General features: G+C 36.9%; 1 protein-coding gene across 8 annotated transcripts in view; it reads left to right on the plus strand.

The window, feature by feature from the left end:
• Positions 1-1,289: 1,289 nt before the first annotated feature.
• The window catches only part of LOC134535911 (protein doublesex), a 433,711-nt gene continuing 410,820 nt past the window's right edge, over positions 1,290-24,180 (plus strand). For all 8 annotated transcript variants that reach the window (XR_010075727.1, XR_010075728.1, XR_010075729.1 and 5 more), the window contains exon 1: positions 1,290-2,107. Coding sequence is in view for 2 of the 8 variants with exons in the window: in XM_063375287.1 (XP_063231357.1) it covers positions 1,585-2,107 (523 nt within the window). In the remaining 6 variants the exon portion in view is untranslated. The remainder of the gene's footprint in view (positions 2,108-24,180) is intronic.

Genomic DNA, 24,180 nt, shown 5'->3' on the forward strand with positions numbered 1-24,180 from the left:
AAGCAGATAAAAGGTATTATCAGAGGCAACGTGGGAATAAACTACCAAAAGATCGCCAGGAAGTGCCAGTGAATGGATGCGAAGGTACAGGGCGCGGAAAGAGGCATTTTTCCTTTTGAATTCATACCCCTATCCTTACTATTCTCAATTAATATCTCTTGTTCAATATAGAATATGAATAATTTATCTCGCTATATCTAATACATAAGCAAGAGTTTTACTTTTGTTGCGCGTGGACGCCACGCTCACATTTTTTTTTATAATCACAAGTCTTATCGCAAGTGGTGGATAAACTTGTTTCTTAACATATGAAACAAAATGGGTATTTCATCTTCATCCGGAGTTTTCTGTACCAGTACATTACATAACTTAAATACAGTCTCCAGGCCAAGTTCAAGTTCATGGTTATGTCAGTCTATCGAGAATGTTCTAAAAATTCTACAAAAAGCTGGATGCATCGAAAAGAAAACTTTATAAACACTTTCGCTGCGTGGAATGTGGGAAAATTAACAGATCATTTTGGAATGTTGGAGAACCTTTAGGATATTTCGTTAATCTTTTAGAATATTCCAGAAATAAAATGGAATTTTGAAATCTACCTGTGCGTGCAGGCTTTGCCAAAAGGAATTTTTTTTCTTTTTTTTTTTATTGGACACAGATGATAAAAGTGGGCTCCCAGCCAATTGAACCGAACCACTGCTCATAAATTTTGAAGTCACACCGCGCTGTTGTGATCAAACGAAATAGTAACCCTCGCCACATGAGTTTGACTACTCAGCAATCATGGCCACAAAGGAGCTATATTATTTTAATGTAGTCTTTCATGTCGTTTAGTGGGCAAACTTTAATGGAAAAAAAAACTGTGATCAACTACAGCTTATACTCGAAACAGCTATATTTTATCAGTTCTAACTATTTCCCAATGAAATTCTAGTGATTGGCAGTTGTTTAAGAGATTCATATTCATACGGTGTTTAAACCGAGTGAATACATGCTTGTGTCCAGTTTGTGGTCGCCATGTTGGTCTGGCTGAAATGTTCGAGAAGGAGAACAGACAGTTTGGGGCGACCGGAACGAGAGATGCATGTGCGACGGACCGGGGACGGGCGAGCAGTTTACGATGCAACTCCCGGAGAAGGCGTCGGAGGGGCGACGAGTGTGCAGTTTCCCCCCCGCCCCCACCACCCTGACCAACCTCACCCCTCTCCTCCACCGGTACCCTCCCCGCCACTCCGCCGAGTCGTATAGCATCGCCCGCTCGCAACCACCGCCCGCCAAAAGTCGTAAAAGTTACAACTCCGGGAGGTTTGTGTTCCCCTCCCGGCTGCAGCGTCTCCCCTCCACCGGGGCCTCTCCTCCCGGCGCGCTCTGGTTTGGTTACCGGGACTTGCATGTTGTCTGGCGGCGTCGGCACCGCCACGCAGCCCCGAGGTGCAGTCCGGGAGGGGAGGGGGCAGGCGAGACCTTGACGGCTTCGGGCACGCAACCCAACTGGTCGCGCGCTGCAGCGGAGGAGAGCCGGCCTGCAGGGGGGAGGGGGGGCGTCGCGCCAGCGCCGCGCTCGGCGCACTTGCACTCGGCGGGATGTCGGACACGGACAGCCGGCCGGACGCGCCGTCGACGACCGGGGCGACGACGGCGACGGCGACGGCCGCCAGCAGCTCGCAGAACCCGCGCACGCCGCCCAACTGCGCGCGCTGCCGCAACCACCGCCTCAAGATCGGCCTCAAGGGCCACAAGCGCTACTGCAAGTTCCGCTACTGCACGTGCAGCAAGTGCCGTCTGACGGCGGAGCGGCAGCGCGTCATGGCCTTGCAGACGGCGCTGCGGCGCGCGCAGGCTCAGGACGAGAAGTACCTCGCGCAGCAGGTGGCGGCCGCCGCCGCCGCCGCCGGGTCCCCGCCGCCTCCGCCGCCCCCCGCCGCCGGCGCGGCTGCAGCAGCTTCCTCCTCCTCCTCGCCGCCGCCCCTGAGACCCGCCCCCGCGCGCTCCGCCGACGGCAGCTGCGACTCGTCGTCCTCGTCCCCGTGCTCGGCGCGCGTCATCTCCGTGCCTGCGCCGCGCAAGGTGGCGGCCCTGCACCCGCCCGACCTCGCCGCCTCCGCGGGTGAGTCACCCCTGGCCCAGCTGATCCCAACACTCGTCCGCGTCTTCATTTCGCCGTAGCTTAGAACGCAAACCTCCATACTTTTGCACTGCTGTCCAATTGATACGCCCCTCTGTGACTGAGAGCAGACGATGTATAGCTAGGGACTGGAAAAATTCGCGTATTCAATGACCTCCAGGATAGACTCCACGATCCTGTGCACACTCGGGCAAACGTCACCTGTTCATCGGCAGCTGACTTGTGAGGGCGTCTCAATTGGGAGACTCGTGATTCGATACTGATTTGACTGAGGGTTTCTAGTTGGCCCACAGTCCCCCAGGTCAACAGTGAACCAATAGCAGGAGTTGCATAAAGATACAATTATTTGCATTTCAGCATATTGCAAAATGAATCCGCGAATTTTTCCGGTCTCTATGTATAGTTAGCAGAGAAGATAGCCAATCAGTGCCAACTAACAATATCAAAAAAGTTTCTCCCCGAGAAATCTGCCAAAGTAACAGCAAAAGTTTGGTAGCGTAAAACACATTGCATTTGAATTTCAACTTGTTGCTAAACGAAATTCGCGAAATTTCCGGATCTCTTACTATGGACAGATTAATTTGTTATCAGGCTAAAATTCACTGCTATAAGATATTCCACCCACATATGCTTTCCTATTGGCTGATTTATTACTATAGAACCACCCCTTCATTTGAGTGGGTCAATGCGGTTCGGACACTGCTGCTAGCTGGTAGTTGGCTGTCTCATAGTCGTAGATGGGAGAGTCCAAATAATTTTGATCCACTCATCAACGCAATGCAAAGGTATGCTAGTTTGCAGTCTACCTTGCGACGAAAAGAATCCGTGAAATTTCCGGGTATCGAAACATAACCTTTTAAAAGCTTCTTTCAACATTCTACTCGCAACATATTTCATTTATTACATTCCTACCTCATATAACGTTTAATTACGTCTCTAATGACCTCGGACTTGACGAAACCTTGATCAGTCACGCCGTCTTGCTAAAATTAAAATAATTGGCAAGAATTCAAAGAAGTTCACACTGTTTAAAATTTTCATTTTAAATTTACGAAGAATGCTTGTTACAAACTTTCCAGGGATCTTATACGACGAGCCCTTATTTTATTTCGGATTAATTCTTAGTTTAAATATCAGCAAATTTACTGTAATTTTTAACAGTGTAGTTTACCTGGATCGCACTTACAGGTGATTGGATTTTTGTCTTCTTAGCGCGGGACCAACATTGGCTCACGTTTCGCCAACCAGAACCGTCGAATAATTCGGCTGGCTTAAACAACGCCACGCGGGTTTGTTTACAAATGGGAACCCAACAGATGCATGTTATTATTACCTTTTTTTTAAAGCTCAAGTTACTAAACGTTCGATACTACGCGTAGTTTGTTCAAACGCTCTTGCAATGAAATGGCAAACCCTAGCTGAACTGAAACGAGGACAAGCAAAGCAATATGCAAATTATAACCTCGAAAACGCGAGAGCTTCGTCCGACTTGACCTAGCTTCATCTTGTCTTGGACCAGGCTTCAATTCAGCTCGTTCGACGTTGAGTTTGGCGTTTGTTGCAACTCCGAAATACTGTTTTTTTTAAATAAATAAATAAAGTTATCGATATAACTGAAATAAATATTGTCCCACAGAACAACCCTTTCATAAATAAAAAGCAATAGTGGTTAAATATTTTAACGATATAAACATGTTAAAAATATATTCTCATAAAACGGAGCCCGAATAAAGTTGAAAAATGTTTTTTTAAATTTCATATTTATTATTATACGTTTAAGTTGAACTCGTTCCTTACTTTCTGAGCATCAGAGGAAGACTCAAGCAAATTATAGTTGAAGCGCTCAGACTTGGAGGCCCACACTGTTAGAAATGTCAGTAATATTACAGATTTTTCAAAGAATATTTTTTCTCAAATAAACGAAGAGTCCTTCGTAATTTCAGATAGCTGTATCTTCGTAGAAATTATCCTGTATATCAACTTCAGAAACGGACATGTGGAAGAAATAAGCGTGTGTTTTTTATGACTCTTAACCAGTTTATGAATGTTTTTATTATATACATCGAGATTATTCTTGTGGATTAATTTTCAAAGTGATCTTTTCACCCGTAAAAATACGAAGATAATATATATTTACGAAGATCCCTAATTTTTAACCAGCGTTTTTCGTAAATTTAAGATGAATATTTTTAACAGTGTACGAGACGAGAAACGCAAACTGCGAAGTGTCCAACCAATTGGGACACAATATTGTCTTGTTTCTTCGTTGCGGATGCCCTGTAGGTTTATTCTCTTTTGTTTACGTCCCGCCATGACCTATAGAATCGCCTCAAGACCGCGGCCAGTCGTAACTGATGTATATTGTTGACGAAATAATTATCGCGTGACGCCATATTCTATACAAAATTGATGTCGTGTTTCTTAAATTCATTGTCTGATGTGTTTCGTATACAACGAAACTCGCTAAATTACATCTCAGTGTTACTTGTAACCTTTGTAATCAAGACATGTGTTTTATTGCGTTATTTTGAAATTTATAATTAAAACGGGTCGAAAAATTGTATTTGCAACTGTGTAGTTGGTTGTAATAAATTTTTATATCAATTTCAATGCAAACTACAAGTAGTGGAATAATTATTTTACAGTAAAGGTTTAAGATGAAGAATATAATCTGTAAAAATTTCACAATTTTTTAACAATAAATCCATACATAATAGTTTTCTGCTAACCACATCGGATAAATCTACCAAATTATGAAATACGTAATTGCGAACTGACTGATGCGAACAATGCCCTTATCAGAATCGAAATAACTCTTACAAAAAACATCGTCAGTGCCATTAAGCCCCTAATAAAAAAAACAACCAAAAAACCTTTATCACAAGTCACAAGTGACATAAAATAACCCGATATTTAGATTCTAATCCAATCAGACCACTTCCCAAAGAGCACTCACACGATTTTTAATGTTTAAGTTGTCCTGTATTAAATTTTTTTGATACAGCTCTTTTTCTCAAGTATTTTTTTTAACTGTACACGCGGAAATAATTTTATACTCTACAATAGTAAATACAGTAGTCAAATAATCTTATTTTCCGTGAGATAAAGTGTAGGTACGTTTAAGGGGATAGTGTATACAAATTTATGCTTTTATGAAATCGGATTTTTCCTCGTGATTTAAATAAATTCCTAATATAACTTTTGGTAGTTATTGCAAATAGTTTTATCATTTTAATACATGTTTATTGAATGGTTTTGAGAAAAACCTAAATGACAATTTGTATTTCGATTATAGCATGAAAAATTATACAGTAAATAACTTTTGTTGTTTTGGGAAAATCAAACAGTTTTTTATTTAGAATTATATTTTAAAAAAAGTTTTACGCCAAACGCTTTTTACAAACTGTTATTTAAGAAAATGTAAAACCTACGATTTAACACCTTTAATTCGTGCTAGGATTAAAACAAAAAAAATTAAGGTTCCCAAAACCCTTACATGATAACACATTTAATTGATTTATAAACTATCAGCTATAGGTTTATTATTGAGTCATTTTAAAACATTAGCTTTATTACAAAATTGTAGATGAAAAATAATTGAGGAAACTACTCCCTTAAGAGTGAATTTTAGTTGTGTGATTTGTATTTGGCCACGAGGAAGAAGCTATTGTGATTTGACTACGCACAGGATCTTGCCAAAGATAGTTTAAATTTGCTTGATTCAGCCACTGTGCATTTGCAGTAGTCTTGGTTGTGGTTTGGCATGGTTTTAGCAACACAACACAATACCCACGAAACACGAATTAATCCATTTGTGCTGTTATTGAAGTTCTTAATTCAATTATAGAACAACATTTACTTCAGGCCTTATTCCAGTTCGAACTTTTTGTGTAGCTACAGAATAGTGAAGAGAGACTGTTTTTGTTGATACAATATATGACGTAAGCCTGTTTTTGTAATTAAAGTTTTTGTTTCGTAAACATTAGAGCTTAAGATTTCCCAATTATAAATTACAACATTATTGGGCCATTTAAATTAATAGATAGGTACTAAATTGCACAAATAAGTACATTTATAAAAGTTAACAAATGTATATTGTAGTAACATATCTTTCGTGAATTTGGTATGCTAAATTTCTCAAGAATTTAATATTATTAAATATGACTTTACTCGTTATTTAAATTACGAAACGGTGCCCGGAGAGGTTAATGTATTTTGAAAAAAAAATTAGGATGTTTTACTGTTACTATGGTCAACAGAACTGGTTTGCTTTTAATGAAACAGAAACGAACCTATTTTATTACCCATAAAAGTAAACATTGCACTTATATATAAGTCCTAGGCTACTTTTTCAACGTGGCTGTTCTTTCTACGACTTCTGCAACTGATATAAAAGCTGTATATTTGGAAACCAATAGTGCAGAGAGGCAAAAAGAAAACTTTTGGTTTTAGAAAGCAAAAATGGTGGGCACATAAGTGTTATTAAAAATTATTTTGAATAATGTATGTTTAGCTGTAATTACTGGCCTGTAACTTCATACAAGATGTATAAAAACAGATTACACGCTATTTAAAAGGTTAAATGTTACTTATTAGATTATATGTGAGTAAAAGTAAGTGCCTTATGTAGGGTTCCTTTAACCCGCGAAAATAATTTTTATGAAGTCATAACATTATAGTACACAGAAAAAAAAAATTACGTTTACAAAATATTTATTTGGAAACCAGTTGCCAAGAATTTTATATCACATTGTTCTGTTTATTTTGACATATATGAAATACATTTTTTGAAACAATAATGAACATCTACGTGCTTACGAGAATTGGCGCATAATTAAACCTTTACATTGATCTATTCTAAACAAACATACATTTTTTAAACCAAGGTAAAGATAATCGAATACTCAACAATATGACTTTATTTTGTTTTATTATGCTTATTATGTGTAAAGCTATTCAGGGAACGGTTTACAAATAACTTTATATATGTAGGTATTTTGACAACACACAGTATAAATGCCCGGGCATTAGTTACTGCAAACATTTTTTTTATGTGCAATACAGTTGCTTTTACGTAAATTTACAAAAAAATTCTATAATTTTACATGATCTTTCTTAACATTTACAAAAAAAAAAAATTACAGTGTACGATACCTGTGATTTAAATTCTTAATTTCCATTCAACCGTACAAGGTCTTACAAGAAAATTCTTTTGAAAGTAATTGCCAAAGTAGTGAAGATTTTTTTTAACACATGTGAGCTTAACATAACGTATGCTTACGGGCAGGTAATTTTCGTGAATAAATATTACGCTCGCTAGAATGCAATAAGGTATGATTGCACCAGATACTTTCTTGTAATTGGCAACCCTCTGGAAGAGAAGCCTTCATCTTGTTTAGCCGGGCCATTCAGGATTCGTTTGCTTTTACACAAAAAAAACTGTCATTAGTGTACTAACAGTTCAGTTTCGCCTAAACTAAATTCAACCAATCACGTAACACAAACTATTCTACTGTGTTTCGACATGCAGCTATAATCTCAAAATCTTTTCGCATATCCTTAATCATGCTGTAAAACTATATAAAAATAGATGTTTGAAGGACTACAATATTTGTATGTTGAGGAGTAAATCATTAGTTTTATATCTTACACAGGGCTTCGTTGTAAAATTTACACAGTTCTAGTTTTAGAAAAAAAATGCCAATCAGTTTTCAATCAACTTGTAGAAAAATATTTTCTTACAGTGTATTTATGTTACTACTTCTTCCTTATCTCTTGTATTGGTGTAGGTGTAACTCTCTGGTGCAAGAAGTGTAGTTTCACCAGGACGCCAAGTTCGTTTTCAGAAGTAGTAGTTGAATGCAAAATAATAGATAACAGAAACTAGTCGTTATCGTCAAGATATTACAACCAAATTGTTCTATTGGCGTGTGGCACGACAACTTAAATGTTCTGTACCACCTCGAAAAAGTATGATTGAAGAAACGGGTAAGTGTGATGCAAACGTCGGTAGGCAGAAATTACCAATTTTATTTTTGGTTTACGTAATTTGGTAGTTCGAACTTATAGCCACGATCTAATGGTCAGAAAGTTCACGGTGAAATTGTTAATTTTAATACCCCGCAGTGGTGGATACAGAAATATTTTACAGGGGAAGGATTTTTTTGAAAAAGTGAAATTATATTCTGCGTATTTAAACACCCCCTCCCATTTCATCCCTTGCATCCGCCACTGTACTCCTAAAGGAATTAATAGTCACTAAATAATAAATTTACAAGCAATGTTTAGTTAAGTAAGAAATTATTTATTTAAATAGAAAGTAAATAGCTAACCTATATTAATTAGGTCCAGTACCATAATCTGCCCAGTAATGAAAGTTTGGATAAAAAACAACATAGTATTGGAATATTTATATTTAGAATGAATATTATGCATGTATAAAAAGCGGGCTCTTAATACTACTTAGTTTCACCTTTATGAAGTATTATGGAATAGTAGTAGTAACAATAATTTTATAGACATAGCCAAGCAATAAAACAGTTTATATCTATGTGTACAGGTCAGGTTAAGAAACGAATTGACCAGTAAAGGACATTAGGCCACAATTGCACTAAATATATATTATAATTAAAATTTTAGCATGTGATTAAATAATGAGTCAACATAACGCATTTTATTCAAAATAACTGCATGCTCGGGTGAAAATGTTAACAATGTCTGTTTTGTTTATATAATACTCACAAATTTTCCTCTCTCTGCAACAAAATAATTTTTTGTGCAAAAGTTGGCAAAACTTAGCGAATAAAACACTAACCATGGCGAGCAACCTGTGGCCAGCGGGAAAACCTTTGGCTCTCTGCACTAATACAATGTAAAAAAATTTGCAAATGGAAATAATGAATTAAACAGTTTCAAATTAAAGATATTTGAAGATCTATACATTTACATGACAGCAACTGTATCGCCACTAAAAAAAAAAGTCGCAGTAATATTGGGTTCGGGTTTTTACCCTGTAATTTATGCTTTGTGCTGTCCCTATACCTAAGTCCCAGTACCTGAATAACATTCTTGTATTAACTGCGTACCTTAATAAGCATAATATAACAAAATTAAGACAGTTGAATTTTTAGTTGTTTTAAAAAATCGATGGATTATAATATTTATGCATGTACCAAATATCAATAATTTTTTTTATATATGTAGCAATTTTCATATGTGCAACAAGAAGTATTTCAAAAAAAAGTATTTCATATAATATGCAGTGTGTTGTACAAATTAACAATATTTTTTTTGTAGCTCTACAAACTGTTTCTTGGCAACTGTTTTCGAAAGTAATCTTTTGTAAAAGTACGAAGAATTACATTTTTACATGCTTTATATTAGCTTCACCTGTATGTTTGTCCGCCGTCTGTAACTCTGTCTGTCCGTCTGTAACTCTTTCGACTAAGTTTTCTTTTCTTGCAAAGCACATACTTTTACCAGTTTCAATTGTTCCTTCCTCTGTGCTAGCCTTTCAGCTTGCTTAACCACGCCGAAAAAAAAAAATAAATGTTTTTTTTTTTTTTTTTTCCCGGTAAATTCTAAGATTATATCCATACATCTAACTGTAAATGATTGTCTGTCCGTCTGTAACTCTTTCGACTAAGAGTGAGTGTCTCATGATTGTAAAATGTCCCACCAATTTTATTACGCTCGTTAGCCGAGCGGTCTAAGGCGCGCGACTTCTGTGACGTTAGCTTTCGGATTCAGCGGTCGTGGGTTCTACTCCAGGCCACGCCGAAAAAAATTTTTTTTCCGGTAAATTCTAAGATTATATCCATACATCTAACTGTAAATGATTCGGAGAGACTTTACCATTTCTTTGTGACGTTGCAACTCCAAATAGTTATCTCAGATGGTAATAGGTAGTGTCGGTAACTCATTTCCCTATGATAATTATACATAAATATAGTTTAAAAAACTAAAAAAACATGCTTTTAAAGAATATCAAACAAAAAGTTAAAAATAAATATAGTTTAAAAAACTAAAGAAACATGCTTTTAAAGATTATCAAACTAAAAAGTAAAAAATAATTTTAAAATTTAATTTATGACAATAGTATATAAGCAATACTAGTATAAATGAGAAAAAAGCATGGGGCGCTTAATATACAAAAAATATGGCACAAAGCGCCTCAAGCTTTTTTCTCATTTATACTAGTATTGCTTATATACTATTGTCATAAATTAAATTTTAAAATTATTTTTTACTTTATAGTTTGATAATCTTTAAAAGCATGTTTCTTTAGTTTTTTAAACTATATTTATTACTTCTTGGCTGCTAAATTGTCTACAATTGACTTGTGAGACCCGTAACAATGACACCTGTAGATCCGATTCTACTTATTTTTGTGGAGGGTTTTATCGTCTGCTTAGAGTCCTTCAGATTAACTGGCTGTCAAAATCGCACAAGAATTAGACTGGTAAATGCAGGTTTGAATTCTAGCCATCGCGTACCTTGAAGCCGCTTGATGGATATAGCAGGAAAGTAATTGAAGGGCTGGGGGTGGGGGGGGGGGGGGGAATTCTTTGGGTCTGGACCACTCCTTTCCAGGATTTAAAATAAAAATTTAAAAAATGTGAGCGAGTCTTTCATTACTCGCCAGTCATGTGTAAAAAACGAACCTCGGTAACGAGCAAACATAAGTGTTCTCTTCTTCATGTTGCTAATAAACTTATAATACGAAACTCGGACATTAAATTTAACGTAGAAGTCTTTAAAATAATACTGAGCGTGATAAATAAAATGATAAAATAAAATAGTCGCTTTTCAGAAACCAAAATTTCTGAAAGCAAATCTCACACATACTTTCTGCTTCCGCCGCTAGAATTCGATGCCTGAATAGTAAATGTTGCTTGCCACAGTCAAACGCAGACAGCAATTAGCGGCACAAAACAACCGTAAATTTTAAACTATTATAAATGGCTGCGATAAAACCCCGGCTTCGAGCTTGATTTTCAACAACAAATATTATTTATATACTCCCCATCTTGTTAAAAATCACTAAACCGTCAATACTTTAAAGTTTCCGTACACGTTAGAAGGTATAATTCTATGGCATTCCTAAAATATTAAACTGAAAGCTGAATACCGAGAGCTAAGATCACACATAAAAAAAAACCTATTACAGTCTTTAGACTTCGACTTACTTCAATTGTATGATTTGCACAATTATTTTATTGGCTGTAGTAAATGAGGAAGCGGTTATGTTAAGTACTATACCGAACATGCATTATTCGCCTGAAAAAATTTGTTACGCCATGCCAAACATTGCTCTAGTCTACTTAAGGCCTTGTCACACTGTCAAATATTTGTCTCCCACTATACCACTATATTGTTATTGGACGGAAAATGGCTTCCAATTTTATGCATCAAATAAATTTGGACAAAAAACATCAAGTATTTTTTTAATGTCACATTATAAAAGTTTATTTTTGGCCTGAGCTATCTCAAACATTTAAATTTTAATCTCATTTTAAAATTAAATCATGCATCACATTGCTGGATGGAATTTTTGAACTTATGTTGTGAATTTTTAAATTGTTTAACACTTATAAATTTAACAATAAATGTTCAGTGATATTTTAAAATTATACAAACATAATTTCCTTTTTACACATTATATTATTTCGCTTACGACATTCATGTTAACATTATTTTAGTTAATTTCACTTTCATAACCTCTTTAATGGCCCATGTGTTTTTTTTCGCCATTTTAAATATTCGATGTGGTGGAAAAGGATGTCATTTTCTTTTTCGCTATGCACAATTTTGATTGACCGATTGCATCCAACAAATATTTTAGAACCCGTCCTAAATGTAAAATATTTTATGGAAACTCAATCCATGTAACTTGTCAAACAAACATGGCTGCGCCAGAGACATTTACGGTGACGTCATAATCCTTGAACTTTATTTGACACAAAATATTGGAAGGTGTTGGAAGCGAAAGTTTACAGTGTGACAAGGACTTTACAACATCCGCAAGAAAACCCTACAGTGTTTTGAAGAATGTCTTTGATATTTACTGTGGCACGGTTACGTGCATAGTAAAACGTCAATTAAGCGGGGAGGGATGCTTGAAGTACATAACGTAGTACATATTGATAATATTAATACAGTTGTAGTTATATCCCCAAAAAATTAATACTATGCAAAACGCCAAAGATTTCACAGGGGTAAATATCTATAACATCCAGTCACTGTTTAAGCGGGGACGCACCACAACGCCGAAATACCACAACGCCGACTGCTGTGTACCACAACGCCGAAATACACTAACGCCGAAAAATGTCATTGTAGGACTGCCACAAAGGTTAGGTTAGGTTAGGTTAGACTAGGTTAGGTTAGACTAAGTTAGGTTAGACTAGGTTAGGTTAGACTAGGTTAGGCTAGGTTAGGCTAGGTTAAGTTAGGCTAGGTTAAGTTAGGCTAGGCTAGGCTAGGTTAGGTTATATTACGCTAGGTTAGGTTAGGTTAGGTTAGGTAAGGTTAGGTTTGATTGTGGTATTTCGGCGTTAAGGTACATTTAAGAAACACACAGAAATTCATTCAGTTGTTATTTCGGCGTTGTGGTACAAAGCAGTTTTCTAGCTGTCGGCGTTGTGGTCAATTTTGACATTCGGCGTTATGGTATTTCGGCATTGTGGTAACGACCCGTTCCTATCTCTTCCCCATTGGGCCCTGCCATCTTGGATTTTTCCATATTTTTGTTAAAATTCTAATTTTTAACTATTTATACCAATTTTTGGCACGCCAAGGCATAAATCATATATCCCAGATCTTCTGTAACTTGTTGCAACCAGATGTTTACTAACAGGTTCTAATCTGTAAGCGCCGTGAGTAAATAACGTATTATTTACCGCGGGCGACTACAACTATCACGATAATCACGCCAGTTCATGAGAGTTGACTTCAAAAAGTAACCAAAACAAATTGCTATGCCACATCAACAAAAAAAAAATCAGCCGGAACTTTATTGCAAACGGTATCAAAATATTTGAAATTGCAAGATGGTAGGACCTAATTCCACTTAAACTATCCGTAACTCTACGATGTTGAACCGGTATTCTTTCTGTCAATCACTCTTTGGCGTTCAGTTTCCAGAAATTATGAACAGCACGCATGTCCATAAGTTAATAATTTATTCTTAAAATATTCGTCGTGGTGGCTGTACGCAAACATGTTCCAACTTCCACAACAAAATAGAAGGCCAAATGATAAACTGCGTAAATTATTCTGCAGATCAGTAAAATCTTATTTCGAAATATTTGAAACTTCAAAGAGATTCATCGACTACGCAGTCTTAACAGAATTTTAAAATGAAAATTTCAGTAATTATTATTCCCAGCAATATGTTTTTATTTTATTTTTAAATGATTGGCACTGTGCTATGAAACAAAACAATTTTCTACTAAGACTACGTATATTTTTGTAAATTTTAAATCGAAGACGATTTAAAACTTTACAATCCATATCCCTGCCTGTAGTTTCCCGGAATCAAGCAAGCAAATGTGATTTTATTGATTTCTTTCCGGACCTAACGGATCCGTCATCATAATCATGAAAAATTACTTTTAATTTCTGGCCCAAAGGTTATAATTAACAAACGTATGAGTGTTCAGATCGCTTTCGCTTTTTCGTTGGCTGCTCCTACATTTAACCTTCTCTCACATGGTAAATTATTTTTGTAAATGGAACAGAAATACGAACGTAAAATTACAGATTTTTGTAAATTTGTACATTTAAATGAAAACAACTATATCTCTGCCAAATAGTGTTCACAGTAATACTGGGCTCGGACGCCGTTTGTTGTCCCAGTACCTATAATAGCTAAAGTTATTTGTAAACCGTTCGCTGAATATCTTTCCAGTATTAATTAACTTCACATTATTATAAGCATGATAGAACAAAATAGTCAAGCTGTTGAATATTCGATTATCTTTTCCATTGTATAGAAAAAATATGCTTGAATGAAATATCGATTTAAAATAAAAAAAAATGCGTCAATTTTCGTAAGAAATACACAGTATTGTATTTCATATATATTTCATAAATGCAAAAAAAAAAAACATAGCCATGTGTTGTACAAAGTTACATTACCTTTCTTGTAGTATTACAAACTATTTCTTGGCATTTGGTTTACAAAGGAATATTTCGTGAAAGTACAGAAAGTATTTTTTTTTTGTGTGTGCGAACGTGCTACTAAGATCACTCGGCCTCCTGCAGACAGACTCTTGTATCTCATTCTGAAGTCGTTCCGCAGCATTGCCTGAAGGTCAAACAACTGTCTAGGCAGTTTACTGGTTATTCAGGTCAGCTGCAGCGGCACAGTAGTCGCTGCAGGCATTGGGTATATATCGTATATACATAATATATATTATATATACATATATACACATACATATACACATATGTACATACAATATATATAATATATACATTATATATATTCAATGCTGCAGGCCAGGTTTATTACACAAGCAACGCGTGAAACGCGTAGTGTCTGTTTTATTTTAAATATATTTTTTTATATTTATAATTTTTTAGGTGCGTTATGAAAAATTGACTAGAATGAAGTTTAATGATGCGCGTGCAACCAACGCAACGAAATTTGTACAGGTTGAAAAAAAAAGGTCTACATAAAAATAAATAATTTGCTTTTAAATCATATACTTCGGTGATTGGTCCATAAAATTAAAAAAAAAAATCTATTATTGTGAATATTAGTGATAGATATTGTGTTTATAATTTTTTTCAAGTGTATTTATATAATTGAGGTTATGTTTCCGTATGTATAACGATGTCAGGTTTTTTGTAAGCTTCCTTTGTCGCTGGCACGGAGTGTGTGTGAAAGGTTTTTTAGTCTTCTGGCCGTTTTCACGGGGGTGTTTGTAAGGTATTTGCATTATAAATTTTAATTTTAATATTAATAAACATTTAAATAAAATAAATTGGAACAAATAGTTAGCATATTTATTAGTTTTCATTATTAATTAAAATTATCTCGTTTTATTTTACTAAAATAAATAATTAATTTTATACACGTGTTTATGTTAATACTGAATATTGAGTAATTATTTAAATTATTTTAATTTGACGGAATTTATACTCTTTCAACAGTATTTATAATATCACCCCAGTCATTTTATTATATTTATATTAATTATTTGCGTGCAAAATTAAAGTTAGTTTTTTTAACACGCCAATTAAGTAGGTATAACTTCGAACGCGCGAACGAAGTACACGCACCCATTTTTTACATACGCGATTGCTAGAGATTGAAAAAAACATTCGCTGGTTGAATGACCTTCAGGATGTTCTCCACGATTATACACACACTATATTATTTTTTTGTACTTTTACAAGGAAAATCCTTGGAAACTCAGTTGCCAACGATGTATAACTTGTAAAACTGCAAGGCAAAGCTGTGTACCATGTGTAATTTTATAAACCTCTACCTTGTAAAAGTACAAAAACAATTTTACAGTATGTCACGCCTTCATTGGCTGCTCTCTGTCTTGTGAGACGTCCCTACGTAGTAGCCTATGATTCGATACAGCTTTGGTTTAGTGATTCTCATTGGACCAGAGTCCTCCAGATTTGTTGTGAGCCAATAGCAGACGCAGCACTGCGGTATAACTATTTGAATTTTAGCATATCGCGAAATGAATTCGCGAATTTTTCCGGTCTCTAGCCATTGCTGGTTACACTTTATGTTTTAAGAAACCTCAATAAGGGACCAAAAAAAATCTAGATCTGCAAACACACAGAAAACATGCCTAAAATCAGCCGATGTTAAAAAGTTAAGTGCATAGACAGCACACATAATCCCTTGGAAGGAATTATAAATATATCACAGCACAGCCGAACAAGGCTGTATATGAATTTAACTTTTGACGTCTGCTGATTTTGTCTTGTTTTCTGTGTGTTTGCGCATTCATTTTTTCTTCTTCTTCTGTCCATTATTGATGTTTCTCATGGCATACAGAGTAACTATCAATGGAGTATGTCCAAAAATAACATTTTAAATAAATTTTCCCATGGAAAGAACCATTCAAAGAGCGTGTAGTCTGTGTGTCATGCAACGTGTCTCAAATCAGATCTGCGTATCGACCGGCCAGTGCACAGAATTTCTTGTTAACAACTTCACGTAGCTGTCAGTGCGCGCAAACAAACATCAAGTTTTGCTTTTTAAGTGACAGTTGAATGTACTCTATTTTTACCAGCTCTGTCGATCTCGCGCGAATCACATCATTTCACTCCTTGTTATTTTGACCATAGTTTACCCGTTCCGTCAAAGCAATCGGTGCAAGAAACGTTTGATGAGATTCATAAACATGTAATGAGTGCTATTAAGCAATACAGTTACCATATAGGTGTAGTATATTTACCATGGATTTGACTCTCTTTCCATAAATAGAGATATTTAAATTATTTAAAGGTAATTTTCCCGTACAATTGTATAGGTTAAAATAAATAACGTTACCAAAAATATTTTATACCTAAGTGAAGACTTGGTTCAACGACACTAAAGTTATTTCTTATTTCAGACGCATTTTTAAAGCGTAGTATTTATTCAAAGCGTGCATACTTCTGTGTGAGTAAATGAGGTTTATTTGCTTCATCTATGGGAGTTATCCGATGATTTATGAGGGGGGAGGGTGTTTATACCCTTTGGAATAAAAAACGCCCTTCTCTGAAAGGGAAAAAAAGGGAAAAAATTTTGAAATGGGAATGGTAAAAGTTACCACTCGGGTGCAGTTTGGGAATCTTACAGATTTGGTCCCATGGCTTCATCCGTTCGCGATGAATCCTAGGAAGCGACTGATGTAACTTAACGGGTATAAAAAGGAATCGAAAGACGGCATCTTGGGGAAAACAATATTTAGGCCATGAAAATTTTCAGTACTATAATTTCGAAAATTCGGTTACATAAAAATAAAAGTAGGATATAATTTAGTGGTATGATTCAAGTCAGTAGTGACTGGCAGCAAAAACTAAGTTTCTTCTACGAAGAAGTCATTGGCGTTTAGAATTCACACGAGAAAAGCACACTCGAGAATTATGCTTTGCAGCCATGCTTATTTCAGTGCTACCGAAATAATTTAAAATCGACAAAAATATTCCATAATATGTTTTCCCATTATAATCAATACGCCACTACGTTAAAACACCGTTTCATGAATTCTGAACCAAGGGTGTTCGCAAATATGAATTTTTTTTGTTATTATGTTTATGGCATTTATATTATTTTTTTCGTCACATAGACAGCTTAATTTTTAATGTTGGCATTTATCAACGGCAGAGTTTTTTTTAGTGTCCATATCCCACCCATACAGCTGCGCTCCCCTGGTTTGGGCCGGCGAGGACTGCACATTGTTGCAAGCGGGTCCCACTGGGGAAGAGGCCGTCCCAGAGACGGATTTAGCCCCTGCGCGAAACCCATGCCAGACCGGCTAGGAATAGATCCGCGCACATGCGACATGAGGCGCTCGAGTGCAGCGCGCCCGCTGTCTCTGGGCGACCCTACCGAGGAGGGGGGAGGGGGGGGGAGGGGGTGGTGGCAATGGCAATACTTCACACCGGAGCCAGCGGTTTCCCGCGATTTCGAGACAAGCTTGTGTGTTTGAACCTTGTCCAAGGTCAGTGAAGCGACGGTACAGTGCATTCCCTTTTCTTTACGCTGAGAACGTAGAAGTGATTTCTCGTCAAAAATTCAATCAGAATCTGGAAAATTTTGTAGATGTTTCCAATAGTGTAAGTTTTTTTTAGTGTCATACTGTGATTTAATTTATTAGTTTTATCGTTTAGGTGAATTATTAATTTTTTTTTATTGCATCTTTCAAAGCGGATTATTGAATTTTGAAGTTTTATTCCTAACATGTTTGGTGTGACCGAAATTTTATTTTAAGGTTACGATGAGTTAGTAACTCGGAGATATGTTGGATATGAGGAACTGGGTTTCCGTTGATTGGTGGAGTCTTTATTTCATGTGCATGCCCATTGTCGGCACTCGAGAATCACGCAGCGATTCTGAACGGAAGGAAACTTGTTCTGGATGGCCTGGCCAAATACGGCAATGGCTTCTCTTGCCAATCACAAAGCAGAAATTACGACGTAAAAATGCCGTATTTCGTTATAGTAATCGATCAGATTGTTTCGTGGAAAATCACTGCCTCTATTTGTAATGTTTTAAGAAAAAAATACTATACATATTGTAACACACTGCTAAAGGACATACAAAATGTTAATCATAATTGAGGATACTGCAATAATTTATTGTTCAGACAATTCGTAACATTTTGCATATTCCACGGGAATGAAACGTACAATAATTTACGTTATACAAATAGATTTTCAAGATTTTATTTTGGCATGTAGTTTTAAATATTTTTTTTGAAATCACAAGTTTGTAATTTGTATTTTTGCTTAGGAAAAAAGTTAAATTAATAAAAAATATGTATTATATTAGTAAAAATACTTTTCCATAAAATGTAGATGTTAATATTTCCATTACAGGTTTACTAAAATTGCCAACAAAACATTACCGTTAGTTTCGAATGATCTGAATGCGATTCGACCTTTTAGTTGTCGTTAGTTTGTTATTGGTTAACTATGCATTGGGAGTTGGCAAAACAACTGAGACCTGTTTAAAGACTTTGCAAAAACATTTGAGTGCGCGAAGTTTCAGTATAACTTGTCGGTGAATGAATCCACGACATTTTCCGAGTCCCTAGTCATTCATGACAAAACAGCTACACAAAATTAAACTCACATATTCCAACTGACATCATATAAGTACTCTCTAGGGACTGGGAAAATTTGCGGGTTGAATGACCTCTGGGATAGACCCAAAATTCCTATATATACTTAATTGATAAAATGTCACCTGTGAACTGGGATACCTGGGTTTCGATATTACTTTGATTGATGGTTTTGTCATTGGCTCAGAGTTCTCCAGATAATCTGTGATTCAATAGCAGAAGCAGCTCAATGATACAAGTATGTGAATTTTAGCTTGTCGCGGATGAATCCGCGAATTTACCGGTATCTATTATTTTCGTATGTTACCCCATTCGTGTCTGAGATAAAACACTTTAAAAAAATCACGAATGGACAGATTAGTATGAATGCTTTATTGCTATTTTTTTCCTTCTGGATGAAAATGTAACAGTTTATGAGTACTGGAGGAAATGAACCTGTAGTGACATTTTCCCCAGGAATGTTTTAAACAAGTCATTTAAGGGTGTTACAGGCCTAATCGTTAGAGGCAGTGATTTTTCTCAAATCAATATGCTCGCTTACTATACTGGAATACTTTATTTCTGCGTCAGTAGTTTCTGCTTTGTGATTCGGTCGTTTGCAAGAGAAACCATTACCCTATTTGGCCAGGCCATTTAAATTGAGTTTGCTTGCGCACAAAATTTGTGTGATTCTAGTGCCGACAGTGGGCATATACCCGGAAGAAACTCAAACTATCACGAAACACAGGCAATGATACAGCGTTTTAACACACAGCTTGTCTCGAAATCTTTTGCGAAAATTCACTAGCCCTTCTCATCGTGAAAAAAAAAAAAAATTCTTTATTTCACAAACAGAGAAATATCACTATTCTTTCCAATACGATTTGTTTTGATTTATCTGTATGGGACATATTAAAAAAAAATCATTTTTGGCGTAGAGAGATAAAAAAAGGGGGGGGGGGTTGTGAAAACTCTACTTAATTTTAAAACTGCATTCTTGCAATTAAGTCCTATTGCATGCGAATGTTTATACATACTATTTTATTCACGTATATTCTGCCCTCTCATACATCACTGCTTCAATAAAACGGTTTAACGTCTCCTTTTAATTTCCGTTTCTGTATGCTGAACCACATTTATAACACCAAAGAAACTCTGATAACAATCTGGTCTTGTAGTAGAACAAGACGTTTCTTGAATAAATTAGAATAGACATGTTTCTCGAACGTTTCTACGTGACTCGGGATCTACTGCTTGGTCACATATTGGGTCAAGAGTTTTCACCAGTAATGTATACAAAATAATATTAACTCCGTGATGAGCCTGCAGTCGAAGTTTTAGGGGCCCGCCTAGATTGGGGTGTATTTGTTTTAATGAGGCGGGATGATAAGTGAGGCGCTCGTTGGTCCTTCTAGCGCGGTGTCGCCTCTGAACTGGCTCACTGTCTTCTCGTCGGGCATAGGATCTAGAGACCTGCAAAATTCTCAGATTAATTCGGTGATAGGCTAGAATTCAAACACATATACCTCTTAGATAACTTTGCTATTGGCTTACTGTTCATCTGGACGAATCTCAACCAGTTATAAACCCTCAACCAAAGAAGGATCGAATCACAGACAACCCAGCTGAGACGACTTACAAGTCGGCAGCCAATGAACTTGCGTTATTTGCCCGAGTGTACAGGGATATGTGCAGTCTATCCTGAAGGCCATCGAAACCGCGAATTTTGCAGGTCTCTAAGGATAACTGTGAAATTTGAATGGTGACGGCAACATTATATGGCAGAGAAATGAAGATAAAGGTGTAATGCAAGTCCATCAAGGGTCTTAAAGAATCTGTACCAGTTGTTTTACGCCTAAAATTTACTCTGAAAACAAAACGTTTTAGCCATGTTAACTCTTCTAAAAATACAGTTTAAAAACTTAATTTGAAATCAAAAGTACTTTTCGGCCCTCAGCGAACTCTCAAGTGGTTTTCGTAAGCAGGCCCCACTCGGATATCTTGAGTAGTTTTGAAATCGCGTTGTCATTCCTGTAGCTCTGCGCACCGTGTGTGCGCCCGGAGCTGACCCACTCTGTATGTATATCCAGGGGCTTAGCCAGGGGGGGGGGGGGGGGTTAGGGGTTCAACCCCCCCCCTTAGCACCAAATCTTTAATTAATTTCTTATTCATCACTCAAACAAATTTCATATTAAAATTAATAAAAATTTTACCATTACAATATTTAAATTTAAGTACCGAAAACTGCTAAAACAGCACTATTTTACACCTTAAAATCCAAATTTTCCCGGGGGAGGACCCCCGGACCCACCCGGGGGGGGGGGCGGCGGCATGCTTCTTAACAACCACCCCCCCCCCCCCCCAATACACAAATCCTGGCTACGCCACTGTGTATATCCAGAGCGTCAGGAGATCGTTCTCGCCTCGCCCTGCGGTCGGTCGAGCAGAGCTGGACCCCAGCCCTGTCCTCGGCTGGGACCGAGAGTAAACTGTCGACCACTGGCCTTGGGACAATGCGGCCTCTGTCGCGCGGCGGAGTCACCTCATTAGCCGCTAATGCCTGCGCGTGTATCGTCGGTGCGGTGATTATATTCCGAGCGAGCTGTTTATCTAAGACACAGAGTTACTACAGCGACCCCGCCCCCCCCCCCCTAATATTTATAGTTTGCTTTCAATCAACGAACGAAATAAAATAGTCTGCTGGAGATCGAGTAACATGCACGGTGGGGGGAGGGGGGGGGAGGAGGAATGTCCTGTACTTTTACAAAAGAGTCCTTTGGATACCAGTTGCCAAGAAAAAGTTTTGTACTACTACAAAAATATATTGTTCAATTGGTTATTTTTGCATATGCGAAATAGGTTTTTTTTTCGAGATAATACTTTCATTAAATAATAGTTATTTTTTTAACACCATGGAAAATATATTTAAATATTCAACAGATTGACTTTATTTTGTTGTATCATGCTTATTAATGTGCGCAGTTAATAAGCTATTCAGGGAAAGTTTACAAATAACTTTAACGATTATAGGTACTGGGACATACAAAGCACAAATGCCCGGGTATTACTGCTAACAATATTTTTTCTTGTACATGTACAAATTTATAAATGTCTGTGATTTTACATGAATATTTAAGTTCTTTTTATATAAAAAATATAGCATGTATGTTATGGATAATTATGCATGAAGACGTATACTAATAACAAGGGTCACCTAAAAGCAAAGATCTTTTATTTCTCTAGATATTTTTATTCAAGGTAATTAAACCAAAACTATTTTACAGCACTTATGATAGCTTAACTATTTTTTTTACGTAGTCGTCATACAATTTTAAACATTTTTCATAGCGTATCGCCATCTTTTCTATGCCTTCTGCATAGTCAGTTACAGCAAGTTGTTGAACCAGTCATTAACGTCCTCTTTCAGTTCGTTGTCACTGCCATAGTGGTTCCCGGCAGAAAAAAAGGTACTTTTATGTGGCGAAAAGATAATAATCACTCGGAATCACAACTGAAGATTGACCCGAGCGTTCTTCAACCTAGAATATTCGTTCACCCGCCATAAAACATCATTAAACCAATTTTGAACTGACGCTTCATTCATCACGTTACCATAAACTTCTATATCTTTCTGTAAATTTCGTTATGGTGGACTTCTTTTCGCATTCACACTAGGCAGAATTTTTAATTGTTTCACACATTTCAAAGTCACACTATAAACAGTAGACGCCGGTTGTATCTCGCCGTTAGCTTCAGACTGGCGCGAAGGACTGCAAAGGTCCGTCATATAATTTTTTGATAGAAGACGGAGGGGGGGGGGGGGGGGGAGAGAGAGAACTGCGCGGCTAGTCAGTCAAAACGTTCTTTACTTTTAGAATGACCCTCGTAGATATAACTTTTTAACGTTCTTTGAATAAATCTTGCAATGGGGAAGAATGAGTTACATCATTATTTCGGACATAAGCCATTGCTGGTTTGCTTTGTCACAGAGGAATCCCAATGAACGTAGAAAGAAAGACGAATGAATGGACAAAACAAGAAAAAAATCAGCCGATGTCAAATTCTGAGTGCAAAGACAGAACAAGGAATTCCGTGAAATTAATTCATCGGAACAATATCACAGAACAGGCGAACATAATGGGCTGACAATGACGAGACAGCTGTTGTGAACTTCCCTGAAGTGAAACTTCCTTTTTTAACAGTCGGCAATGTAACTCGAGGCGTTGACGTCAGCAGAGCGTAACTAAAAGTAGCGTAAGGGAAATAGTGTAACGTTCAGAGAGTCACGGAAAGTGAAACGATCAGGAAGAGAGTGGTGCAAATTGCATTGCTACTTGGCGCCATGTCTATTTCACTTACACTTCCGAGCAATCAGATGTGGCGCTCTTGTGGCTGCGAATACTCAAATGCTTATTACATTATTATAAATCTTCTTAACTTTAAAGTTTATATTAATTCTAAAACACAAAATGGCACATTGCAGTAAAAGCATTAACACTTAAGCGTATTTATTTATCATATTTTAGGCATGGGCGTCGCAACCGGGGGGGGGGGGGGGGGGACACGCCCCCCCCCCAATAATAAAAGTCTTCAATTTCGTCCCCTCCAATAATATATTTAGTATCGTAGTTTCGTAGTTTCTCCTGATGTTTAAATCAATGATTTTGTGTGGATATAGCACCAGCAGATATGTTAACTGTGTTTTTACAAATTTGTTCTCTGAAAATATTTTTTATAAAAAATAAATTATATAGTGCAACCAACTATAATCAGAATATTTAGGAAAGAAAAATGCCTAAATACCACCTTTTTGCACCTTCAAACCCCAAATTTTCCGCTTTTTTTTCCACAGGGGATGGATATTCCTCAAACAACTAAATCAATTGAAGTCCCCCCCAAAAAATATATCCTTGCGACGCCCATGTTTTAGGTATCAAATTACTTGGCGCACAGATGGAAGCAGCTGCAGCGTCGCCTGTAGCTCCGTTAGTGAGATGACTGAGAGCTAAAACCAGTCTGTGAAGTTTCCCTTCTAACGCCTGTGGCGGACAGCGGACATGCATCCGCTGGTTTTCTGCGTCAGTAAGGTTACGAAAGTTCGCAATGATTTTTCATGAACGATCGCAAAAGCTCTGAACACCTCAAAACGTTCTTTTTTTGTATCAAGTTTAGAACTGAATCGAGGTTTTTCTGTTCTTCAACAAATACTTGGCAGATAACAGTTAACAGTTTTTGAATCAAATTTGACACACCATACGTTTATTTGTTTTT

This window comes from Bacillus rossius, chromosome 10, assembly GCF_032445375.1.
Source record: "Bacillus rossius redtenbacheri isolate Brsri chromosome 10, Brsri_v3, whole genome shotgun sequence".
Lineage (NCBI taxonomy): Eukaryota > Metazoa > Arthropoda > Insecta > Phasmatodea > Bacillidae > Bacillus > Bacillus rossius.